Genomic DNA, 26,871 nt, shown 5'->3' on the forward strand with positions numbered 1-26,871 from the left:
CCGTTGCTTTGGGATGGAATGTTCTGAATATGTCTGTGAAGTCCATTTGGTCCAGTGTGTCATTTAAAGTCTTTATTTCCTTGTTGATCTTTTGCTTAGATGATCTGTCCATTTCAGTCGGGGGTGTTAAAGTCCCCCACTATTATTGTATTGTTGTCAATGTGTTTCTTCACTTTTGTTATTAATTGCCTTATATAATTGGCTGCTCCCATGTTAGGGGCATAGATATTTACAATTGTTAGATCTTCTTGTTGGATAGACCCTTTAAGTAGGATATAGTGTCCTTCCTCATCTCTTATTACAGTCTTTGATTTAAAATCTAATTTGTCTGATACAAGGATTGCCACCCCAGCTTTCTTTTGGTGTCCATTAGCATGGTAAATGGTTTTCCACCCCCTCACTTTCAATCTGGGAGTGTCTTTGGGTCTAAAATGAGTCTCTTGCAGACAGCATATCGATGGGTCTTGTTTTTTAATCCAATCTGATAGCCTGTGTCTTTTGATTGGGGCATTGAGCCCATTTACATTCAGGGTAACTATTGAAAGGTATGAATTTAGTGCCATTGTATTGCCTGTAAGGTGACTGTTACTGTATATTGTCTGTGTTCCTTTCTGATCTATGCTGCTTTTAGGCTCTCTCTTTGCTTAGAGGACCCCTTTCAATATTTCTTGGAGGGCTGGTTTCGTGTTTGCAAATTCCTTTAGTTTTTGTTTGTTCTGGAAGCTTTTTATCTCTCCTCCTATTTTCAATGACAGCCTAGCTGGCTATTGTATTCTTGGCTGCGTATTTTTCTCGTTTAGTGCTCTGAAGATATCTTACCGGTCCTTTCTGGCCTGCCAGGTCTCTGTGGATAGGTCTGTTGCCAATCTAATATTTCTACTATTGTAGGTTACATATCTCTTCTCCCGAGCTGCTTTCAGGATTTTCTCTTTGTCTCTGAGACTCGTAAGTTTTACTATTAGATGTCGGGGTGTTGACCTATTATTATTGATTTTGAGAGGGGTTCTCTGTGCCTCCTGGATTCTGATGCCTGTTTCCTTCCTCACATTAGGGAAGTTCTCTGCTATTATTTGCTCCAGTATACCTTCTGCCCCTCTCTCTCTTTCTTCTTCTTCTGGGATCCCAATTATTCTAATGTTGTTTCGTCTTATCATATCACTTATCTCTGGAATTCTGCCCTCGTGATCCTGTAGTTGTTTCTCTCTCTTTTTCTCAGCCTCTTTATTTTCCATCATTTGGTCTTCTGTATCACTGATTCTCTCTTCTGCCTCATTTATCCTAGCAGTTAGTGCCCCCATTTTTGATTGCACCTCATCAGTAGCCTTTTTGATTTCGACTTGGTTAGATTTTAGTTCTTTTATTTCTCCAGAAAGGGTTTCTCTAATAACTTCCACGCTTTTTTCAAGCCCAGCTAGTATCTTTAAAGTCGATTCTGAACTCTAGGTCCGACATCGTACTAATGTCCGTATTGAGTAGGTACCTGGCTGACGGTACTAACTCTTGTTCTTTTTGCTGAGGTGATTTTTTTCGTCTTGTCATTTTGTCCAGAGGAGAATAGATGAATGAGAGAACAAAATGCTAACAGGTTAACAATGTCCCCAGCAAATATACTGTATACAAATCAGAAAAGACCTGAAACCAGGGGAAAAGAAAGGGAAAGAAAGAGAAAAAAAAAGAAAAAAAGATAAAAACAAAAACAGAACAATACAAAAAAAGCAGAATATGATCAAATATGATCAGGCTAGTGCATAGATCAGTGCCACACACTAGATTTTGGGCGTATTGTGGTCTGTTAGAAAAAAGTGCCTCCTAAAATTTTAAAGGAAGAAAGACATATATGTACAAAATAAGGGTTGATACAATGAAAGGATGGAAGATGACTGTAAAGATGAAAATTATATAAGATTTTATAAAAGGAATTAAGATAAGTTGTTTGAAAAAAGAAAGAAGATTTAAAAAAAAAAGGGAGAGAATGTGATCAGGCAGGAGACTAGAACAAAGCCATACACTAGTGATTTAGGGTATATTTTGATCTGTTAGAAGAAACTGTATCTCAAAATTTTAAAGAGAGAACAACTTATATATATATGCCAAAAATAAGGTAACTACTATGAAGGGATAAAATATGACTCTATAAATGAAAAGTAAAAAAATGTTTTTTTAAAAAGGGATTGATAAGATGGTTGAAAAAGGGAAAAACAAAAATTTAAAAAAAGTTAAAAAAATTAACTTTGATGAACTAATGAATCATGGTTAAAAAAAAAAAGCCATGAATTCTATGTGCAGTATTCCCCTAGTGCTGGAGTTCTCCCGTTCTCCTTGATGGGTAAACTTGGTCTTGGCTTACTGGCTGTTCATGCTGGTCTTCCGGGGGAGGGGCCTGTTGCCGTGGTTTCCAAATGTCTTTGCCTGAGGCTGAATTGCCCCGCCCTCGTCGGTTGGGCTAAGGAAGCTGCTCGGTTTGCTCTCAGGAGCTTTTGTTCCCTGCAAGCTCTCGGTACAGCTTTGGAGGACCAGGGCGAAAATGGTGGCCTCCCAATCTCCGCCCGGAGGAGCTGAGAACTCGGGGCCCCGCTCCTCAGTGCGCCCCCAGAGAAAAGCAGTCACTCCTGTCTCCCTGGTCTCCGGCCGCACTCCGTGCTCACCCGGCCTGTGACAGAGCATTTCTATCTCTGGCACCCGACCCCGTGTGGAGTCTCCAAACCCAGCAGATCCCTGCGGTGCGCTCCCACGCCGCTCCTCCCGGGGGAGAAAGGGGAGTCTCCCCGGCTCTGCCGCTTGTTGGGTCCCTGCTGGAGAAGCAGTGGCCCAACTGGGCCGCGGATCACAGTTTATGGCCACCCCGAGCTGAGAGCCCGCGCCTTGGCTCCGTCTCTGCAGCCGGCTTCCCCGCTCCGATACCTGGGAGCTCTGCCGCACTCAAGCACCCCCGGTCTTTCTGTGACCCCGAGGGTCCTGAGTCCACACTGTCCCGCGAGGTTTTCACTTCCCGCTTAGCCACTGCAGCGACGTCCCTCCGCGGAGCCCACTTCTAAAAGTTCCGATTTTGTGCTCCGCGGCTCTATCACTTGCCAGAAGCGGCCGACGGAGGCCCCCTCCCCTGCCGTCTAGCCTCCCGAATATCGCCTCGAATTCCCTTCTCCGCACGTCCTACCTTCCAGTAAGTGGTCGCTTCTCTGTTCAGAGAGTTGTTGCTACTCTCCTCTTCCATCTCCTGTTGAGTTCATAGGTGTTCAGAATGGTTTGATCCCTATTCAGCTGAATTCCTGAGACCAGACGAAATCTAGGTCTCCTACTCCTCCGCCTTGCTGCCGGAAAGCACTTTCAATATAGAATCTTGGTCTGAGTTCTAAGTGATAAAGAATAGCTTGCCAGCCTAATTTTATATCTTGCTTAGGCCATTTTATCACAGTACTCTTGAGAAAACCAGCACTACCCAATCTTGTACAGCTTTAGCCCTTTTTATATTTTTCAGATGTGAAATAAAAGTATCTTTTATGATAACTTGTTGAGATTTGACTCCCACTTCCGGTACACTGTCCTAAAGCACCGCTCTTTGAATTTTATAGCTGGTATACCAGTTTACTAAGGAATCTTAATATCAGTGTTCAGTAGAAAACACTAATAGGAGACAAGTTTCCTAAATTGATGCCTTCTCAACCTCCCAGTGGTGTGCTAGCTAGGTATTTGAGCCTGTGCCATGGTAAGCATTGGGTGGCTCCCAGGGTTAGAGGGCAGAAAGATCCCTGGTGTATACTTGAATTGATCCAACTCCAGAACTAGCCTGTCCGCTTCAGGCATCCCTCCAAACTTGAAGTGACCTGGAGCTGAGCCCACTATCTCAGCTGTGACCTCTGTGTCCATGGCCACAGTGAGAGTATGCAGGCATGAAAGCTGCTCTGCTTTTTTATTGGTTTAGGTAAATATGGGAAGACTCCAGAGGCTTCCCTCCTTACTCAGCTTGACTCCCCAGGGTCCGCTTGGTCTACTTCCCCATTATCTAGGCTTCATCTTTTATTCTCAACTCCAGCCACACTGGTCTGTGTTTGTTTAGACAGAGTCCACTTTAGTTCTTCCTACTTTAGAGCCTTTCCACTTGCTCTTCCCTCAGCTGAAATGCTCCTACCCCAGCTACTCATGGCTTCAGGTTGTGACTCAGGGTCACCTTTTTAAGGAAGCTTTCCCTGGCCACCCAGGTCATCTACATTTTAAGTACCCTTTATCTGCTTTATTTTTTCCCTCAGTATTTATCATGAGCTAACAGAATATAGAAGTCATTTTACTCATTTATGTTTTTTGGTTTTTTTTTTTTAGTTCTCCTATTAAGAGTGTGAATTCCATCAAGACAGGAATTTTTGTCTTTTTTTCCCTACTATATTCACAGTGCCCGGTACACTAGGGGTACAGACTAGGGGTATGATAATTTGATGAATTAATTAATATCACATAAACCCAGCTCACTTCTTATAAATGAATATGAATTGCTCCTAAAGTAGTCTTTAGAGTTGAGCAAAAAGTAGATGTTATATAATTTTAATTCAAGTCAATCAATATTGTAGTAGGTGCTAAGCGGGGGAGCAAACAAGAAGTAGGGTTTGCTATTCTCTATTGTGCCTTGTTATCATTCGAGTCACACATCAGTGGCTGATTGTCATTGCATTTAAGTTCTTCCTTTTCTTACAGTAGGCTTAAAAGAAGGAAAAATTTTCCTTTACTCATAACTATCCAAAAAGTAGAAATTTCCATGAGGGCTGTGTGTTTCAAGAAAGAAAGGAGGGAACCTATTTCTTTGAGTAATTAAAGGATATTCCGACTTACTGATTGTACACCTGGCTCACCCACTAAATTACTTATCTGGCTACTATTTGAGTTTACTTAGCTACTATTTGAGAGGGTATTTGAGTTTTCAGGCCCCTTGATGAGACATGGTGTAAATGTTTTAAAGTATGCATAAGCCAGTACGTATAATTGAGCAAAAGCAAATTATGCCCTCCATAAGGACTAGATTGATGGTCTGAACTGTAGAATAGGGGGCTTGAGCTAGGTTTTGAAATAGATACTTCTTTTTTTTTTTAAGATTTTATTTATTTATTTGACAGAGAAAGAGAGAGCACAAGTGGGCAGAGCAGCAGACAGAGGGAGAGGGAGAAGCAGGCTCCCCGCTGAACAGGGAGTCCGAGCAGCAGACAGAGGGAGAGGGAGAAGCAGGCTCCCCGCTGAACAGGGAGTCCGAGCAGCAGACAGAGGGAGAGGGAGAAGCTGGCTCCCCGCTGAACAGGGAGTCTGACGCAGGGCTCGATCCCAGGATATTGGGATCATGACCTGAGCCGAAGGCAGACGCCCAACCCAATGAGTGCCCCTGAGATAGAATTTCTTAATTGCTAGAGAGGAGATAGCAGTTGACTCTTGCATGACGTTGGTTCCATCTGCAGGCTCTTCTTATGTGCAGATTTTTTTCAGTTAATACAGTATAGTATTACAAATGTATTTTTTTATTTTCTTAGTAGTATTTTCTTTTGTCTAGCTTTATTGTAAGAATACAGTATATAATACATATAACGTACAAATATGTGTTGACTGTTTATGTTAATGGTAAGGCTTCCTGGTCAACAGTAGGCTATTAGTTTTGGGGGAGTCAAAAATTAGACATGGATTTTTTGACTCCATATGGAGTTGGCACCCCTAACCCCCATAATGTTCAAGGGTCAACCGTATAAGGAAGTTATTCTAGGTGGGAAGAATTTTTGAAGGCAGGTTTTTGGCAGCTAGCAAAACAAATCCGTTGGTAATCTGTGAGGTGAAAGAGTACAATGCATTGTTCTTTCAGTCATCCACTTGCACCAGGTGTTCAGGGTGTAATATATAGCACATAGGAATCCAGTTGTTCATTTTGCTTGTAATTCTTCTACTTTTATTAATATTTTGAAAGTTTCTACTTTGGATATTGCTCTCAATCTTTTTTCCAGGTTAATTACCAAATAAAGTATAATAGCCATAACAATGTCATCAATTAATAATATGTCATTTTAAGTAGATCTTAATAATTGTAGATTCTGCTTTGATGTATCATCTTCTGTAACCTTTTAGACATTGTTGGATTTGCTGAATTCCAATAGTTCAGAATTCTGAGCTCTGTGAAAATTAAATACTCCCTGCTGTAAGAAGTATCGGATGTAATTGAATGCATAATTTTAGGATAGACGAACCTGCCCTGAACAAGTGTGGTCTTTGTGAAAGCCTTGATTTCCGTGCTCTGTACATGACTATTTACATTACAGAAGGCTTCACCAAAATGTTTCTTTAGGAGATTACTTACTGCATTTCAGTATAATTTTGTATTCATGTATTCGAAGAAAAGAAATGCTTTCTTGAATCTAATTGCATTGTTTTTGTATTTTTGTGGTGTGTATATATTGTTTCAGGTTTTTTTGCCCTCCTCCTTGTGTGTATCTTATGGGCAGTGGATGGAAGAAAAAAAAAGAACAAATGGAACGAGATGGTTGTTCTGAACAAGAGTCTCAACCATGTGCTTTTATTGGAATAGGAAATAGTGACCAAGAAATGCAGCAGCTGAACTTGGAAGGAAAGGTAGATTAAAACTGTGTTGGTTCTCTTAAAGGGCGCCATGGTACCAGCTTATTTGTTTTTGTGCTGATGATTTTTTTTTCTTTTATCTCTTTTGGTAGCAATTTTCTGAACACCTCCCCCCCCCCACCCACACAGACACACACAACCCTATCCACCAGAGATAAACTTGTCAAGTAGCTGTGGTCTAGTCATGAGCTGTGGACATCTAAAGGTGGCACATAGTAAGCTTCTTCAGCTTGGGAGCAGTTTTAGGAGGCTGTGAATCAGGTTTCCATTGGAAGCTGATAATAAATTTAGGAGGCTAATCTGTCATGTGACTGACAGGGTGTACATGATACTCAATAAACAGTGAAAATACATAGTTCAGTAATATTTTACTCTCTCTTAATCTTAGTCTTATACTAGAAGCAAAGTGATAGAGATAAATTCTTAGAAGTATTTACCTGGGTTATAAAGATCATAAATGTTTTACTTAGCTTCTGTGTGGAGCAAAACTACAATAGACAAGAACAGCCACAATCAGCTTTACTCAAGACTTTTAGGAATTTTCTTTGATTAATTTGTTAGGGAATGGAATTTATATATTAGTTTTACTAATTGTATTTTATGAAGTTAGAAAGTAATCATTTCAGTCTATACCTTTAGTATTCAAAAATAGTTCTTATTGACTTAGCATTTAACTATTGTTTTCCCTTGATATTAAAATTTGAAAAATGGTTAGTTCTCAACGATCACATGAATGTCTTAAAATAGTACATAAAAAGATATTTCCCCATTCAGTAAATCTACTGAGTATCTTAGTGTTTGCTATGTTGCAGTTGGCAGTTGGGGTGGGGGCTGGCAGGTAACACTGAAGGTGATGAGCTAGGAGATTTGTACACTCTAGTTCAATCTTAGTCATTTCAGATAATACACAGAATCTGCACCAAGAAGCCTTAATAACAGCCTTCTTCAAATATTTTTATGACATTTGTATCTTTATAATTTTTATCAGTAAGGCTTGTCAACTATGTATTTTTTAATTAGATTTTCAGTAAAACTTATCACAGTAAAGGTGGTTTCATTTTAAAAGAAAATAGAGTAGTAAGAAATATTTCTAAATTATGACCCTTGAGCCAAAGTAAAGGATATTTTTAAGTGGTAGGTTGATCTGATAGGCCTGTCTCACTTGTTTTCCTGTTGTGTAGAAAGTCTCAGAGTTACAGGTCTCCAAGCTGTACATTTAGACACTTGGTACTATGAATTGACTACTTAGGTAGTGAGAAGCCAGGGATTGTAGCTAACCAGCGTATATAAATTGCCTGCTTTAACGAATTCCAGCTTCCAGAATTTTAAGGGAATTAATACCAAGCAAACAGCATCCCCACTTGCTTTTCCCAGCATCATGGTTTAGTATATCTTTCTTCAACTTAAACCATTATGTACTTTCTCCAAGCCCTAAAAATTCACACAAGACAAAAAGAATACCTGAAAGCTTGAGCATTAACTAGTACTTAAAGCATCTACTAATAGGGTAGTATAATGTCTATAAGCCAAATTTACTTGTTAATATTATTGGTTTTAATGAAAAATGCTATTAGAGAAGTCTTACTTTATATAAAGTAAGACTTGTTGAGAGTCAGCAGAAGGCATTCCAGGTGGAAGGAACATCATATGTGCTTGGAGCCTGAAGGTGTAAGAACATGGTAGGTGTGGGCCTATGTAGGCAAAGATGGCCTGAGCAGTGCGATGCTGAGCTTCAGAGAGGGGCCCTTTGCTCTTTCCTGTCTCACTTCACCTCAGTTCATTTAAGGTAATACTCTTTTCTTTTAGTAGTCTGCTCATTGAATGGTTCAATTAGTCATTATTCTAAAAGAAGGGATATTTGTTTTGCACTCTTGGGTATTTGTACTTAATATTCATTACAGTAAAGTTCTAGTATATGTAGCACTTTGTATGGTTATGACATTTGACTCTATGTTGATAATATTTTGGATCTGAGATTTCATCTAATGATGTTTTAAATTTGTTAAGTATTCATTTCCTCAATTTTATATCTTACATAGTTGGAACTAGGTAAGCTATACAACATGAATTAATCCCGACTTAGCCCACTTGTGTTTTTCTTATTTTCAAAAATTACATCCCATACACCTCCCTTGCTAGCACTATTTGTATAATTCACATATTTCTACAGTACTTTTGCAGTATTATATCTGGTATTTCTCATTTCAGGGCACATGTTATTACCGTGGCCTGAAGATCTCATCTTGAAAGAGTTGTTCTTAAGTTAAATTGTTTACTATTTATAGAAAGGTTTATTTTATGCTGTTTTCTATTCTAGAATTTTGTTAGGTAATCTAGCCTTTTAGTATGACGAATGTAACTTTAAACTTTATTTACTTTATTTTCTTAAAGCCATAATACTTCTTCTGAGTAGTGACTTTTCCCCTTTTTTTTTTTTAAATGGAATTTGAGTAGCTTGTGGTCAGTGGTCTTACAGTTTAAAAAAAAAAATAATGGTTCCAGTACAGTTATCCCAGGTATGATTATTTTTTTGTGGATTAAGACTACTCACTTTTGTAAAAAAATAGGGATACGTTTTCCTTTTTTTCAAAGGGATATATGTGCATGTGCTTTTTCCAAACAAAATAAAACCCTTTGTGTGAAAGTCTTTTTCCCATGAGAATTTAATCGTTCTTCATTTAAATACACATTTCATTTTTGTTCCCTGTAACTAACTGCTTGAGTATGTTGATACCCATTTTCCTAGACTTTGTCTTTTATGGTACAGAACAGTTCCGTAGTTTAGGCTTAATCTCACCTTCAGTGCTTATTGTATGGCAGACCTGTAAGTCCTGCCACAGCATCTCTGAATGCTTGGAGATCCCCGAGTAGAAGGAGCTGCGTGAGTGCGAAGTACTGTTGTTTTTATTTTTCTTTTTACTACTATTAACTTTTATTTTAATTTTGTCTTCTGCAGAACAAAGCTTTACCACACTTCTGAATTTATGAAAACTTAATTGAGTGTAAAATACTCACATGGCAACTACAGTTTCTTACATAACTTTGCTATTGAGAAATGAAATAAGCTGCGGCATTATTTTTGTTCTGCTACTAAAATTGCCCATGATTACAATTTAGAAAATTTAAAACCTAGACTACATTAGCTATTTTGTAAATGAGTGGCGTTTTTCCTGATTTTTAAAAGAAACACACAACAGAGGTTGTCAAACTTGTTTAGCCTAATTTTAAGGTAGAGCATTGATCTTTTAAAAAATATAACTCGTTTATTTTAAATACCTAAGCGGTGTTTTGAGCATCATTTACCCAATCTGGAAAAAGAGATCAGTAATTTAGTTCCTTGCCTAATTCATAGGTATCAAGGGAATAGGAAAGAGTTTAGAATTGTCACATATATTTGAGATAGGAGCAGTGAGAGTGTCTTTGCTGTTTTGCCAGTGCTATACCTCTGTAATTCTATCTTTTAGGTTACCAGAATTTATTTTCTGGTAAACTGGATTATAACTTGCTGCATTTATTTTCTGTTACCTTTCAATCCAGTTCTTTTTTTGAGTAAACACTGCCCCCAATGAGGGGCTTGAACTCACGACCCTGAGATCAAGAGTTGCATGCTCCTCTGACTGAGCCAGCGACGCATCCCTCAGTCCAGTTCTTTTGATGATATAATATGAATTATCCCATTGGGCAAAGTCAACCGTTTTTTTTTCTCTTTAAATTTTTTATTGTTATGTTAATCACCATACATTACATCATTAGTTTTTGATGTAGTGTTCCATGATTCATTGTTTGTGCATAATACCCAGTGCTCCACGCAGAACGTGCCCTCTTTAATACCCATCACCAGGCTAACCCATCCCCCCACCCCCCTCCCCTCTAGAACCCTCAGTTTGTTTTTCAGAGTCCATCATCTCTCATAGTTCTTCTACCCCTCCGATTTCCCCCCATTCATTCTTCCCCTCCTGCTATCTTCTTTTTTTTTTCTTAACATATATTGCATTATTTGTTTCAAAGGTACAGATCTGTGATTCAACAGTATTGCACAATTCACAGCGCTCACCATAGTACGTACCCTCCCCAATGTCTATTACCCAGCCACCCCATCTCTCCCACCCCCCACCACTCCAGCAACCCTCAGTTTGTTTCCTGAGATTTCAACCTTTTTTTTTTTTATATCCCTTTCTGGCATAAAATATTTTACAATTATCCAGTTGGTCTAGCATAGTTTTCATCAGACTTACAGGTGGTTGCTCTAGTGTTCAGCTGTATAAAGAAAAACACTGTATGCACTATTTTCAAAAGGAGCACTGCTAAAATATTTTAATTTTGTTGAATTCTGATAGCCTTATTTATATGTTTTCTTTGCAGAAATACAGTCATGGACTATTTTAACTGTAAAATTCTATTTTAAATATTTACTGCTGTAGCATTGGTAATTCTGTGATGTAGGCATAGGGCTATATTAAACAAGAAAAAAAACTGTTTTAAAGCAATCTTAGGGTAAAATGGATCGCAGCATTTGTATTTTATAGCCTTGATAAAGACACCTGTACTTTGTCTTTCAATAATTGTTACAGTTGGTTTTATCAGTTATTCATTGAATTCATTCATTGAAAACTTAGCCATGGCCATACTGAGCTGTAAGTACATAACCAACAAGGTTTTGGTGCTCTTGAAGCTTTCCTTTTCTTTCACAGAACTATTGCACAGCCAAAACATTGTACATATCTGATTCAGACAAGAGAAAGCACTTCATGTTGTCTGTAAAGATGTTCTACGGCAACAGCGATGACATCGGTGTGTTCCTCAGCAAGCGGATAAAAGTCATTTCCAAACCTTCCAAAAAGAAGCAGTCATTGAAAAATGCTGACTGTATGTATGCTTGAGTTTTCTTTTTTTGCCACCAATTCCCAAAATAAATTAATAAGATAGATTCAGCTATTTTTTAACTAAAAATCACTTTTTGATAATAAGTTCACTTTTTTTTTTTTAAGATTTTATTTATTTGACAGAGAAAGACACAGCAAGAGAGGGAACACAAGCAAGGGGGAGTGGGAGAGGGAGAAGCAGGCTTCCCGCCGAGCTGATGTGGTGCTCGATCCCAGAACCCTGGGATCATGACCTGAGCCAAAGGCAGACTCTTAACAACTGAGCCACCCAGGTGCCCCAGCAAGTTCATTTTTTACTAATGTTTTTGTGGCCCTCACTTGATCTGAAACTGTCACACTAGCTTATTTTTGCCACTTTATGGGCTTCCCTTTTTTTTTTTTTTTTAATTGAAATGAACAAGACCTGGTCTAGGGAAATAGTTCCCAATCAGACTGGGTTCTTCACTGCTCTCCAGGCACATATGGAAAAATGGGAGTTTTTTTTTTCCTTTTGCTGTCAGTGACTACAGGGAGTAATTGAAGGTGGCTTTGGGTGTGTTGGGCCAGTGATGCTAGATGTTCTCATTCACATTCCATGGAGAATTGATCCACAAAGAATGTCAAAAGCTCCTCTTTGAGAGACAATATTCTCAAACGGGCTTTGGAAGGCCATCCTGCAAACCGAAACAAAATCTTTAACATGGTTGCTCTGGCAAAGACTCCTGTCTCATGAGCAGATTTTTAGACTACCAGAGATAAGTGCTGTCTGATTAAATTATTCATTTCAAGCCCTACACCCCATTTTCTTTTTTTGATTTTAACTCTATGATGAAGACTTTCAAACTTAACACTACTTTCTCCCTTTTACCATGGTGACCATGCAACTGGCCTCAACAGGTTTTGCCAGTTCGGTTTCATTATTTCCATGGCCTCTTCCTTCTCTTGATGGCTGGAATATTTTAATGGAAATCTCAGATACCCTGTTCTTTCAACCACCATTTCCACAGTAGTGATTCTTAACAGATAGCTTTCTTTTTAAACATCAGTATACCTTAAAAAGTTGACAGTAGTTCTTTAATGTCATTCTAAAAGCCAGTCCATGTGCAGATTTATTACAGTTGTGTTTTTGTGGGTTTTTTCCTTAGGGGTTGACCTGTTCAAACTTGGATCCAAATAAGGTCCATACATTTTAATCTGTAATAATGTATTCTCTACCCTTCCACCCTTTTATTTCTTCCATGTCGTTTGTTGAAGAAACTGGGTCTTTTTTCCTTTGGAATTTCCATATTCTAAATCTGGCTGATTACATATGCCTCTGTTTCTCATATTTTCCATAAAGTGGTGGTTAAACTTAAAGACTTACTTTAGAATTAGCTGGTCTTCTGTATGTTCGTTTCCTTCAAATCGAAGTCCTGTGATATCTGATCATCCCATTTTTTGTCCTATTAAGACTGTTCATAGTAAGTTGAGCTCTTGTTAGCCTAATCCATCCATTCGTTACAGAGTTCCTCAGCAACCTTAACCATTGATGATGACTGCTTAAATCCAGTATTTTATGAAGGGCCTTTTCTAATGCTTTTACTCTTAATTTGTTAGCAGTTTGTTTCAAATATAGTCTGCAGAGGAAAAGCAGGATAAATGCTTGTTTACTAATTTGCAGAATAACAATAGTATTCTTTGAAAAAAGGGCCCAGTGAGGTTTTAGGAGTTTTGTTTAGTTTGACTGCTTTTGTTTTGTTTCATTTTGTTTTATTATGAACTTAACTGGGTTTTTATGTATTGGTTGGTGTTAGTTCTCTCAGTCATTATTACTGTAATCATTTACTTTATGTTATAGAAATTTTCAAACATATAGACAGTTGTATAATTACATGAAACCTCTTGTGTTCATCGTCTAACTTAACAGTGATCTTACCTGCAGGCCAGTCTATACCCATCTCCCACCCTGCTTTCCTTTGCCTCATTTTAGTTTGATGCAAATCCAAGACGTATCATCTGCAAATATGTATCTCTAAAGATAGGGGCTCTTGTTTTTTTTAATATAGTTACAATACTGTGATCACATACAAACAAATGTGAAACAACTATAAAAAGAAATAATTTCTTCATCTTGGGGCACCTGGGTGGCTCAGTCGGTTAAGCGTCTGCCTTGGGCTCAGGTCATGATCCCGGGGTCCTGGGATCAAGCCCCACGTCGGGCTCTCTGCTCAGCAGAAAGCCTGTTTCTCCCCTCCCTCTCCCTCTGCCTGCTGCTCCACCTGCTTTTGCGCTCTCTCTGTCAAATAAATAAAATCTTTAAAATAAATAATTTCTTCATCTCATCAAATATCTAGTCGATCAAATATAAAATTGTCTAAAATGTCATTTTTTAAGTATTTTGTTTGAATAATTCAAATTTTGAATCTCCACCAGATACTATAATTTATATAATTTTTATATAATTTATATATATATAATATCTAATACATATTGTGTTGACACGTCCTTGAGTATTTTTTATCTGTGGATTCCCTCTTCATCTCTCTCTGTCTCTCTCTTTGTAATGTGTTTATTCAGGAAACTGAGTAATTTGGCCCTGAGAGCTTTCCACATACTGGATTTTGTTAATTTCATTTCCTTGGTGTAGTTTAATGTATTTTGTAAATCGGTAGTGTCAGAGAGAAACACACTAGAACCGGACACTAGTTAAAGGTGGTAAAGATAGATTTTGTTCAGTATTATCACAGTAGGGAAAAGAGGCTTCAGTGTAGAACTGACCTCAATTCCAAATACATCAAGGAGAAGTGAGGATTTATAATCAAGGAGCAGAGTGAGGGGAGGGTCAGTGGGTAGAAAATTACTAAGAGGAAACATTAACGGTAGGGGGGTTCTAGAGGAGCCAGCTTAAGAGGCTTTTTGCTAAAGACTGGCCTAGGTGATCAGATGTACAGGGTGGGAGATGGGGAACTTGGGTTCTTGGAGTAACTGGCTAGGCAGGCCAATTACTGGGCCCAAGGAAGAGGCCTACTTGAAAACAGGGCTCAGAGGAACCTGTCTGTAAAGTTTGGTCAGGTTTCATTTAGAAGCTTGGTCAGATTTAAATTTGTTGTTCTTTGGGGGTTTTTTTGTAGTTGCTAGAGGACAAAGCTTACTTTGTAGTGATAGTAGAGTATTCTTGCTAATGTCATGTATTTAGACTATTTCTAGTTCAAATTACTGGATTTTATTTAACCTCTAACTTTTTCTATTGATCATAAGTTTCTTATTGGCATAGAACGTATTTCACTTCCAGAATATTTTCCTGCTTACATAGACGTGTTTTGTTTTGTTTTGTTTTGTTTCCAAGAAATTTCATATACCACTATACTTCAGGGTATTTAGAAATAATCAAAAATCTCTAAAATCACAAAGGCAGTTGACATCAACTTGGTAAACTTCCTCCTAGACCCCTCTCAATGAATACATTCCATAGGATTGGATGTGAGCATATGGAGAGACACGTGTAATCATATGAATGTGTGTGTGTGTGTGTACATGTACATGTGCGTACACCTAAGGGAACCACAGTGTACAGAGGGTTTTATAGTCTGCTCTTCCATTCAGTGGTCTTCTAGGGAGATATTTTATCAAGTGCATTTAGATACACATTATTTAAGTAGGTAAATGATATTATAACTTATTTAATCAATTTCCTACAGTTGGATATTTATTATTTAAAAAATAATTTCCCTTTAATGAACAGCATTGCATGAAACATACTGTATAGCTCTCATTTAAAAATTATTTTTATGGACATATTTTTTTTTTTAAAGATTTTATTTATTTGACACAGAGAGACATAGTGAGAGAGGGAGGAGAAGCAGGCTTCCCGTGGAGCAGGGAGTCCGATGTGGGGCTCCATCCCGGGACGCTGGGATCATGACCCGAGCCGAAGGCAGACGCTTAACGACTGAGCCACCCAGGCGCCCCTTATGGACATATTTTATATCTTTAGTGTGACATTACTAATGAGAGTTACCTTGACTTTTTTTTTTTTTTTAGGATATCCATTTGTTAGCACAATCTATTAATTAAGTTATAATAAAGAATAATCATAACTTGCCAAGTACAGGTCCCTTCCCCCAACACATAAATAGAAGCTATTTTTTCTTTGCAGTGTGCATTGCCTCAGGAACAAAGGTTGCTCTGTTTAATCGACTTCGATCCCAGACAGTTAGTACCAGATACTTGCATGTAGAAGGAGGTAATTTCCATGCCAGTTCTCAGCAGTGGGGAGCATTTTACATTCATCTCTGTGAGTACGAAAATGTGTATTTGATATTTTTAGTGTGAAATTGTGAAATTCTTTAATAATAAGGTACACAGCTCTATTAAGTTTTGTTGTTTTCCTAAGTAGAGTAATGAATTCTATAAGATAATAATTCAATCTCTTTTTTCACTCCACCGTAGTGGATGATGATGAATCAGAAGGAGAAGAATTCACAGTTCGCGATGGCTACATCCACTATGGACAAACAGTCAAACTTGTGTGTTCCGTTACTGGCATGGCACTCCCAAGATTGGTATGGCTCTACTTTTGCTTTAGTCGTGTGTAGGAAAAATAAAAGACACAGCATTCAAATGTGAAAATAGACTTCAATTTCATGCAATTATATCCCACTTTATTATGTTTTTATGAATGCATTCTTAATGACTTTCTGTTACACTAGTATCTCTAATAAATTTTGGTGGAATTTTCCTTTTTGGTTGTATATCTGAACATGTTCGATAGAGGGCACTAAATAATTACATTATGATTTCTTTTCTTAACTAATACAGATACTCTGTCATCATTTTCTGTGGTACCTGCTATGTCCCACCACAGGACCAAGTTCTCAGAAGCATTGAAATTCTTACTTCTTTAAAAATATAAGCTTAGTTTTTATTAGTTTACTCTCCTACAAGAAGATAGATTTATTGAAAAATTGTTATTTCATACTCAGAGAGGCATGGTGTTTAGGGCTTTTTGTTCACTAGGATGATTTTGAAACTGTAAAAACTGCATTTCTTAGCAAAATGAAGGCAAAAGCCCCTTAATACTCCCTCCTTTATGTTCCCCCTCCTTTTCTGAAACAGTACAGTTCAGTTAAGATGGAGGGGATTTTTGAGTAGCCCTGATTCAGGGTCAAGTTGGCGGACACAGTGTTGGGCTGTATATCCAGTTTATCTCAGAAATATGGTAAATATTGTACCAACAAGCTACAAAGCCAGAACACCAGTTGGAGTAATCCCTGATGTTTTATGAATGTAGAATTCACCAGACACATACCTTAAGTTATAATGTTTGCACTACTTGTTATCAGATTTCTTTCCTTTTCTCAATAATTAGAAATGACCAGGGGCACCTGGGTGGTTCAGTCGTTAAGCGGCTGCCTTCGGCTCAGGTTGGGATCCTAGGATCTGGGATCTAGCCCCGTGTCAGGCTCCCTGCTCAGCAGGGAGCCTAGTTCTCCCTCTCTCACTCCCCCTGCTTGTGTTCCCTCTCTAGCTCTCTCTCTCTCTCTGTCAAATAAATAAATAAAATCTTTAAAAAAAAAAAAAAACTCTTTAAAAAAAATAATTAGAAATGACCAAAGCAAGTTTTTTATGCCAAATACTAGTGAACATCTTCGGTTTCCTTATTGGTGAGAGGTCATTCAGCAGTGTCCGTGTCCAAAGAACCCTTGTGGGGAATAAAATTGAACCAAACAGGGCGCCTGGGTGACTCAGTTGGTTAGGCGTCTGCCTTCGGCTCAGGTCATGATCCCGGAGTCCCGGGATCGAGTCCCACATCGGGCTCCCTGCTCAGTAGGGGAGCCTGCTTCTCCCTCTGACCCTCCCCCCTCTCATGTACTCTCTCTCTCTCATTCTCTCTCTCTCAAATAAATAAATAAATCTTTAAAAAAAAAATTGAACCAAACATGGCTCATGTTCTCAATGTGCTTATTAGCTAGTGGAGAAACAGTGGAGTACACGAATAACGATACTCTAGACGAACCATGACTCTTATGTGATGGGGAAGCAGGAGTCAGCGCTGTAGACCTAGAAGCTTTAGGCTTACATCATTCAAAAATCATTTATTTCTCTAAAATCCAAACCTCATCAAATTTAAATGTAGCTCGAAGATTTTAGCATTGAATTGAAACATTTTGCTTGAGTTTAGTCAGTCTCCCAGACTATGTTAGAAGTTATCATTGCTAAAAGTGTACTGTTTCCCTTTAAACTCAAAAATTGACATGGTGTTAGTAGAATGGCAAATATTCTGACTAATAACGTGCAGAGCTAAAAAATGTAAATGTGAAAAAAGTTAACTTTAAAGATTGGGACTTCTATACAATTATGGCTTAGTTAAAAATCTTTGAATGTTGAGATGTAAAGTAGTAAAGCCAACAGTATTGCATGATATTAATAGTAGAGTTCTAAGTACTTCTATATGTTGCTTTAATCCTCATAAAACTCAGTAGTTACTATTAAGGATGTTCATTGTGGAGCAGAGTGTTACAGTCCTACATGCATCCTGCAAATACTCCTGAACCTTCCATGTGCCAGCCACTGTCTAGACACTAGAGGTACATTGGTGAGCAAGACAGGTCTTCTGTCCTCATGGAGCTTACATTTTGTTAGGGAGGTGGACAAAAATCAGCTAAAGAAATACCCATATTAATGTATTAAAGGTTAAAACAAATGAAAAGAAAATAAGCCAAAAAAGGATAAAGTGAGACTTGTGGGAGTGCTTCCAGGGGTCAGAGAAATCTCTGCAGTGGAGATACTTGGACAGAGACCACAAACTGTGAAGAACATTTCAGACAGCATGAGTGCAAAAAGAACTTAAGATGGGAATGTGAGGCAAATGGTAAGGACGCCATGGTAGCCCAAGCCAGGGGAGGGCTGGAGGCAGGAATTGAGATATTATCTACATATAATAGGAGGCCACTGGAGGGTTTTAAACAGGGCATGATGGCTGGTTTATGTGTAGAAGGGTAATTGCAGCTGCTCTGTGAAGAGGAGAACATGGATGGGGTGTAGCAGTGGGAGCAGAGAGACCCCTCTTGGGCTTCTGTCATCATTCAAGCAAGAGTTGATGGTGGCATCTTAGACCAGGATTGTAGTGGTAAGGTGAGAGGTGACAGGTTTATTTGAAAGGAGACCTGATAGAATTTGTTGACAGATTGGATGATCGGGTGTAAGAGAAAACAAGAGTCAAGGGTGACTACAGAGTTTTTGGACTGAGTGAATGGTGGTGCTGTTTATTGAGCTGTGAGTTGGAGAAGGATCACTTGAAGGAAGAAATTTAAAATCTGGGTTTTTTTTTTAATATATATATTTGTTAAGATTTTATTTATTTGTCAGATAGAAGAGAGAGAGCACAAGGAAGGGGAGCTGCAGGCAGAGGGAGAAGCAGGCTCCCTGCTGAGTAAGGAGCCCAATGCGGGACTCTATCCCAGGACCCTCTAATCATGACCTGAACCGAAGGCAGACGCTTAACCTACTGTGCCACCCAGGCATCCCAAAAATCTGGGTTTTGATGAAGATTGCGGTAGCCTATTAAACATCTGAAGTGGAAATGTTGAGTTGGTAGTTAAATATACCAAGTTGCATGCCAGAGGAGAGAGGTTAGGGCTAGAGGTGCAACTTTAGGAGGTGCCAACCTCTAAATTGTACAGAAAGGAAAGAGGATGGAGAGAGGGGAAGGGGGTCCGACGACTCCGCCCTGGGACAGTCTGAAGGCCAGTTAGAGCAGGCTCTCCCCAAAAAGGAGGGTGTCTGTGTCAGTGCTTCTGAGAAAGCTAGTAAGGTGAGGACAGGTGCCTCCTGATAACCCACGGATTTATCTCTGGAAGTCCTTGGTGGCCCTTGACCAGGGCAATTGTAGTGGGGACTTTGAGACAAAAAGCTGGAGTTACTTCAGGAGATTGGACAGTGAGGAAGAAGAGTTTGCCATAAAGGGAAGCTAAGAAATGGAGTGGAGAGGGTGGAAGAGGGACACGTAGTCAAGGAGGGATTTTCTTTACTTTTGATTTTAGGTGAGAAATGGTTCTATAACAGGTTTATATGCTTTTGGGAGTGATCTTCTTCTTAATCATCAAACACCTAGTGATGACCTTCTGTGGCCTAAGTGGCATCTCAGACTTGACAGGATTCTCTTTCAGACATCTGTATGTGTTTTGTGAAAGACGAATTATAAAATTACAAAATACAATAGAGTTCAGGCTGGGCAGGCAGCCAGCCAGCCCTGGAATCACACTCTGGTCCTTCAGCTTCTAATCAGGTGATTATGAGTAAGTTACCTGGCTTCTCTGAGCCCATTTCCTAATCTGCAAAATGATACTTACTTTAGGTTTTTAAAACATATGTTAGCTGATGAACTGCACTGACTAGCATACTCACAGTATCTTTAGAGACAGTTTTTCCTTTGATGTCATTGTATATTATTGGAAAAGCCAACTGAATTTGCTGCACGAAATATGGTCCATTGGCCAACAGAATTAACATCAGCTGTCAGTTTGTTAGAAATGCAGACTGTTAGGCCCCCATGAGATCTTTGGGATTAGAACAAGAACCCCAGATGATTTGTATGCACATCAAAGTTTGAAAAGCAGTGATCTGGAAAGCAAGTATCTGCCCGCCCTGTTTTTCAGGTGTTCGTGAAGAAGGTAACAGCTTCCATATTTCTACCATGCTTGTCATCTGAAAGCATTTTTTACACCTCGCCTTATTGCTTATAAATGTTTCTCCATATGTGATGACCTTTTCTTTTCTAATTATTGAAATACAGATAATTAGGAAGGTTGATAAGCAGACCGCTTTACTGGATGCAGATGATCCTGTGTCACAACTCCATAAATGTGCATTTTACCTTAAGGATACTGAAAGAATGTACTTGTGCCTTTCTCAAGAAAGAATAATCCAGTTTCAGGTACGTTTTAAAATTATTGGTAAAAATGTACTGTCTTTCAGTTAGCAGCATACAGAAACCTAAAACTCTCATGTAATGTTAATTGTACCCAAATACATGAAGCTGTTTTCAGATATTTATCTCAAGTCCAAAGGTTCTTTAACCTACATGATCCTGAGACATGGCCATCACCCTACCTCAAGGAAGAACTCAAAACGATAAAAATGTTCTTGGAGAAACAGTTAACGTCTAGTTCTGGGAAATCGAAAAGTTCCGCAGATCTTCCAAAAGTAGATTTTGAGCGTTTGGTGAATCCGCTGAAGCTGTGTGAAGACATTGTAGATAGATACACATATATTTTGGGGGAGAGTTGATAATTATCAGATTTACATTGGGGTCTTCCTAGATGGTCATGACGAGATGTTTTGTAAGCTGATTTTTGACTACATTCATTCAGAAGTCTTTCATGAGTACATCTATGACATGGACAGATGATTTAATAGGATAATTACACTTTCGTGTGAAACTCATTTGTCAACATCTGGAGACCTGTTTCAGAGAGGTGGCCACGTGCAGCCATTCTCCTCAGCCCAGAGCGGATGGACTGGTCTGGGTGTTTCAAGGTAGGGGTAGGGGAATGCCAGTTCACATCTCGGCTCCCTCCTGCTGAAAGTGCATGAGTTTCTAAATGCTCTTTAAGCTTGAGGGGCTCCTAGTTTCTTTCTTAGGGATCCGTAAAGAGTTTTAATTAACTATTTACATCACGAATACCGATCTTTTATTAAAGAAATTATACAGGTACTGGCGTACTCTCAAATGGTTATTATGAAAAGTATTATTTTTAATATGTCACCAAAATATATTATAATAAAAACTGCTGAATGTGAGATTGCCAAATTAAATATTCTGTTTATGTTTATTTAGGGACTGGCAAAGCATCATGTTTGGAAGTTCATAAATTTGTACTGAATTCTCTCCCTGTTAACTCCAGTGTACGAGTACTCCCTTGTTAAAATTGTCTTATACTGCAATGTATATAAAACTCGATTTCTAAACATTCTTTCTTCATAAGGCCACTCCATGCCCAAAAGAACCAAATAAAGAAATGATAAATGATGGAGCTTCCTGGACAATCATTAGTACGGATAAGGCAGAATATACATTTTATGAGGGAATGGGCCCTGTCCTTGCCCCAGTCACCCCTGTGCCTGTCGTAGAAAGTCTTCAGGTAAGACCACTTACTCACAAATTGACTTTTATTTTGGGGGTTTTTGTTGTTGTTGTTGTTTTAAGATTTTATTTATTTATTTGACAGAGAGAGACAGCGAGAGAGGGAACACAAGTAGGGGGAGTGGGAGAGGGAGAAGCAGGCTTCCCGCGGAGCAGGGAGCCCGATATGGGGCTCGATCCCAGGACACCTGAGCTGAAGGCAGATGCTTAACCGACTGAGCCACCCAGGCACCCCTATAATCATGTTATTTAAAAAGAAGAGTTTTGGGCGCCTGGGTGGCTCAGCCGTTAAACGTCTGCCTTCAGCTCAGGTCATGATCCCAGGGTCCTGGGATCGAGTCCCACATCGGGCTGCCTACTCGGCAGGAAGCCTGCTTCTCCCTCTCCCACTCCCCCATTTGTGTTCCCACTCTCGCTGTCTCTCTCTCTGTGTCAAATAAATAAATAAAATCTCTAAAAAAAAAATAAAGAGTTTTATTCATTTTTTTTAACAGATCATAGTCAAATGAAAAACTAATCTGTGTACTTCAATGAAAAATGAAAATTTTTCTCAACATTGTTCTCATTTTCTGTGACTTTCAGTTGAATGGCGGTGGGGACGTAGCAATGCTTGAACTTACAGGACAGAATTTCACTCCAAATTTACGAGTGTGGTTTGGGGATGTAGAAGCTGAAACTATGTACAGGTACTTAATGAAACTTCTTACATCATCTGGAGTTTTTGATGGGGGTGGGTACATGGGATTCATTCCAGTTGTAAAACGTACGTGGCTTCTAAGTTATTTCTATCCCCCCCCAGATGTGGAGAGAGCATGCTGTGTGTTGTCCCAGACATTTCTGCATTCCGAGAAGGCTGGAGATGGGTCCGACAGCCAGTCCAGGTCCCAGTAACTTTGGTCCGTAACGATGGGATCATTTATTCCACCAGCCTTACCTTTACCTACACGCCAGAACCAGGGCCACGGCCACACTGCAGTGCCGCGGGAGCCATCCTTCGAGCCAGTTCAGGCCAAGTGCCCCCTAATGAATCAAACACAAACAGCGAGGGAGGTTATACAAACGTCAGCACAAATTCAACCAGTGTCACATCCTCTGCAGCAACAGTGGTGTCCTAACTACCGTTTTTTTGCTAGGACTTAAACTGACTTGAGTGCGGCAAAATGGTGACAAAAAAAAAGAGAGAAAAAGGAAAAAAATGAACCATCTTTTGTGGTTTCTTGGGAAAACTTTTCATACCAGGTGATACTGTTCCAAAACCCCATTACCTAGAAGTGCTGATTGGACGTGCAGAAGCCACAGTAAAACAGACAAGCAAAACATGGAAATGTACAAACTATTGGAATTCGGTGTTTTTTTCCAGCTGTTCTTTTTGTTTGGTTGGCTTTTGTTTGGTTTTGTTTAAATGGGCAAGAAATAGAGATGTGGCTGGAATAAAAGTTAATCAAGCTAGAAGACACAAATCTAACATAGTTTTTACGGACCAAGGAACTTGCATAAGCTTTAGCAAAAGGTACATTTTCACCATACCTTTTTTTTATATCACAGTATCTAGTACACCTTTGTTACCAAATAGGTTGTTCCCCTCCCCACCCCTCTTTGAGCTTCTGCTCTTCAGTACATTCAAGTTCCAAGCCTGACCATGCTTGTTTAATCTAATTACCATATTCTTCCAGGGTTTTTTGTTTTTATTTAAGGCTGGAACTCTTACTCTTTTTTTTTTTTTTAAGCAGATGTCTTAATGACTTTTCATGAGTCGAAAGTGTTTTGGTTTCAGCAAGTCAAATCTTGTAAAGGCCCGCATATTTTTTTTTAAGATTATATGAAGTCTGTGCAAAAGCTTTAAAAAAAAAAATGCCTCTGCCTTGCCTGCAATACATGCAATGTACGTTAACTTCGTCTCTGTTCTCAGACACTGTCTGTAGTTACTTCCTTGTTTTCCTTTTTTTTTTTTTAAAGTATTTATAGTGGTATTCCAAGAGGTGGAATTAAATGTGGCCATTTAGTCCTTAATGAATTAATGGCTCAGAACATGGTATTTGGAGTGTTCTCTCCCCTTTTCCCATGCGTAAATGTATCTCCATGTTTAAGGATTTGTTCAGGTCCCTTCCCCCACCCCCACCCCGCCCCCCACAACTCCCTGATCTTGTACATAACTTGTATTATGTGTAAGTTAAACGTTTTATTTTGAACTTGGAACGTTCCCAGTGATTTCATTCAGCAGGGTGTTTTCTGCCTTGTCGGCATATGACAAAAAAAATATATATATATATCATGAGAAGTATTTGCTACCAGTTGGTAGATGGTGCCCTTATTGAGGAAAATCTCAGCAAAAGCATGTGTTTACTTTTTTTTTTTTTGGTAGCCTAGGTCAAAACATTGTAACCTTAAAACAAGATGCTTTTATTAGATGACCAACTAAAATAGCTTCGAAGACAGTACTTTAGAACAGATAGTTGTGAGATTATAAAACTGCAAATGTAATTTATCTTTCCATATCTCTCCTGCCTTTCTTTGTCTTCTCTTCCCCAGTACTGAGTGTCTCCACAAATGTCTCCTACTCAGAAAACATTTCTTTTCCATTCAGTTAAGATTTAGTTGCATTCAGGGTTGTGTGTAGGCCTCAGACGCTCAGCTCACCGGTTTCACATTGCTTCCCTTCCCGTACTTTGGTTATACCTTCGTTCGGTTTCTCAGAAATTGCAGCCGACTCACTGGGCTACATTTAGTACAGGAACCCTGTGTGTAACTTATAGGACACAGTCTAGTAATACAATCATCCTTCTTAGAGTTAAAAACTACCTCTAGAATGTGGTAAACTTTTACTGTCCCATAAAACAGGAGCCACAAGTACCTTATGAATGCAAAACTAACTTCCTGCAGTGTTTCCAGACAGAACATTGTCTTTCTGGTGTCCTGGGCAATTTTGAAGACATTGTCATCAGAAGACTTTTTAAACATCTTATTAGTAGCCTTTTTTTTTTTTTTTTTTTTGGTCCCCCAAGCTTTGCTGTCTTCATCACTCATCCTTTTGCTTAGACTATGTCATTGTAAATACAATTGCTAACCTCTCTAAATCACCTTTTCCTCAGTTTTCAAGGGGGAAGTCATTTGTAAAACATGTTAGTGGTTAAGTCAAAGTTATTGTGGCTTTCTCTTACTGCAGGCCTTTTTAAATTACTCACAGGCTGCATTCTTCTCTCTATATAAGCCTTCTCTTCAGATGTGCTCCAGTCACTAGCTTCTCCTGTAAGCCGACCCAGCCTCACACTTTAAATCTGTTCCAGTGATCCAGGGCAGAATTGTGGCCTTATCTGTCTTTGTTTTAACTGTTTACTAGCTGCTTCTTGCAAACTTGCTCATTTCCAAGTAGTATTTCTTCTCTATTGAGTCACTGATGTAGTCTTTATACAGTGCTTTTTGTTCGAAGTGTGGAAATATTTTCAGTGCCGCTGTCCTTTGAATGGGCCACTCCCCAGGTTTGGTGTCTAGTTAGGAAACTGTGTTAAATTAACCGATAACAGATGAGATACTTTCGAAGAACAAACGATTCCTTACCTATCTTCGCAGCTCAAATTAACTTTTCAAGTTGATGGCTTTATTAAAATGAACTTTGCTTTTTTACTATTTAATTATGCCTTATTTTGGCTCTTTGTTTCTTTTAATAAGGTGATTTTGAAATATTAGACTGTAAAGCCTTTTCCTGTTTGTTTTTTTTTTGTTTGAAAAGTCCAAGAATGTACTTATACAGACATTTCCCTTGCTATTTTATGCCATTCTGCATACCACAAACTAAAGACTGAAATGATTTGTCTGTTGTACCTTCTTATTTTAATCAGTAGTTCTTTTGTCAGCTGCTTTTAAAAAAATCTTCATGGATTTGTGAATCATTTTCAGTGTATAATTTATAGGAGCCTTGTCCTCTGGTTATAGAAGAACACAGCCCCTCCTCAGATGGCATTATTAGAGATGCTGGTCCTTTTTCCTCATAACGACTCTCTTAGAATGGTGGCCGCTTCAGTTAGAGAACATTCGAGTTTGGAGTTCTGTTTTTTTTAATTCTGTTTTAGAAGCGTATCTTCTGCTCTCATGAGCTATGCAATCTCTAAAAATATGCTAGAAACTGAGTCTGTGATCCGGTATGTTTTTATTAGTTCCATTGAATTGATCACATAGATTGGGAAGGCAAGTAAAAGACTTTAAATGTAGAATGCCCTTTTGATTTTGAATGATTTCCTGAATTGAACACTAGGATAATATTTAACCTGCTGCTGACTTTTCTTCAACTGTGGCAACTAAGGGCATCCTCATTTATGTGTTAAGGAAGTATTTATCATTCTCTGCACAGACTCACTTGCGATCATAACTGGTTAGTTTGTGTGTGTGTGTGTGTGTGTGTGTGTGTGTGTGTGTGTGTGTGTGTGTTTTAAATGAAACTGGTACCATCTGTGCCCTCACAGAATATTCCCAATGCAATTTTTGAGAACTAAACTCATCATGTTTAACCAGATAATCCACAGGGGGGAGGGGTTCCTTTTTTAAACAAAATGCTATTCAATTATTAACCAGGTTACTTACTTTTGATTTCAAAAGCAGCTGTGTTTTCTGATGAGTACTGAACAAATGTGTGTAATTTCTGTGCCAGACTTTTGACTTTGTTTTCAAGCACTGTAATGTGGGATGAATGATTAGAAACAATAATATATTAGGGTTTCTATTTAACCCTTTCAGGACTGAACTGTATCTCCTTTTATTAATTTTTCCCTGTGTCGTGATAAATGTTTGCCAGCATTCAGTACTGTGTTGGTCCAGATGTAGGTTTATATGCTCATTTTTAGCTTATTTCTTGTACCTTGCAGCATGCTCTACGCATTCAGTCCTTAAGGGGTTTATTTTACAAACTGTGCGCCTGTAAGGTTTATTAGCAATAAGATAGAAAATTGAGCAAGTTTATACCATAATTTTGTAGAAAAAAGAATCTGCTCAGTTCCATATTTCATCCATGAGAAACCTGCAATATGGCAGTTGCAAGGAATAAATAAAAAGGAAATGTAAACCATTGTAAAAGTCTTCTGTCGAATGTGGCTGATGCATGTATGACCTTCTCTTGATTTCAGAATACTTCATAAAGATACAATTAAATGACATATCATAGTTTGCGTATTAAAAATCTTAGCTTGCTATCTGCATCACATCAAAGTGATAGCTATGTGAATTTCTTTTTCAGTGTTTTTAACTATGTCATACTTCAGAGAGAGAGTGTTTTGGGGTCCCCCCCGTAATAAGGGGCTTTGT

General features: G+C 38.7%; 1 protein-coding gene across 7 annotated transcripts in view; it reads left to right on the forward strand.

Moving 5' to 3' along the window:
* Nucleotides 1-26,643, forward strand: part of RBPJ (recombination signal binding protein for immunoglobulin kappa J region) — a 226,064-nt gene extending 199,421 nt beyond the window's left edge. For all 7 annotated transcript variants that reach the window (XM_073891499.1, XM_025887398.2, XM_025887394.2 and 4 more), the window contains 8 exons: nucleotides 6,423-6,588; nucleotides 11,286-11,460; nucleotides 15,592-15,729; nucleotides 15,885-15,997; nucleotides 20,230-20,370; nucleotides 21,422-21,577; nucleotides 22,162-22,265; nucleotides 22,379-26,643. In XM_073891499.1, the coding sequence (XP_073747600.1) occupies nucleotides 6,423-6,588; nucleotides 11,286-11,460; nucleotides 15,592-15,729; nucleotides 15,885-15,997; nucleotides 20,230-20,370; nucleotides 21,422-21,577; nucleotides 22,162-22,265; nucleotides 22,379-22,694 (1,309 nt within the window). In that variant the 3' untranslated portion in view covers nucleotides 22,695-26,643. The remainder of the gene's footprint in view (nucleotides 1-6,422; nucleotides 6,589-11,285; nucleotides 11,461-15,591; nucleotides 15,730-15,884; nucleotides 15,998-20,229; nucleotides 20,371-21,421; nucleotides 21,578-22,161; nucleotides 22,266-22,378) is intronic.
* Nucleotides 26,644-26,871: the final 228 nt, after the last annotated feature.

This window comes from Callorhinus ursinus, unplaced genomic scaffold (assembly GCF_003265705.2).
Source record: "Callorhinus ursinus isolate GAN/ISIS: 27379988/994484 unplaced genomic scaffold, GSC_fseal_2.0 scaffold4, whole genome shotgun sequence".
NCBI classification, from domain to species: domain Eukaryota; kingdom Metazoa; phylum Chordata; class Mammalia; order Carnivora; family Otariidae; genus Callorhinus; species Callorhinus ursinus.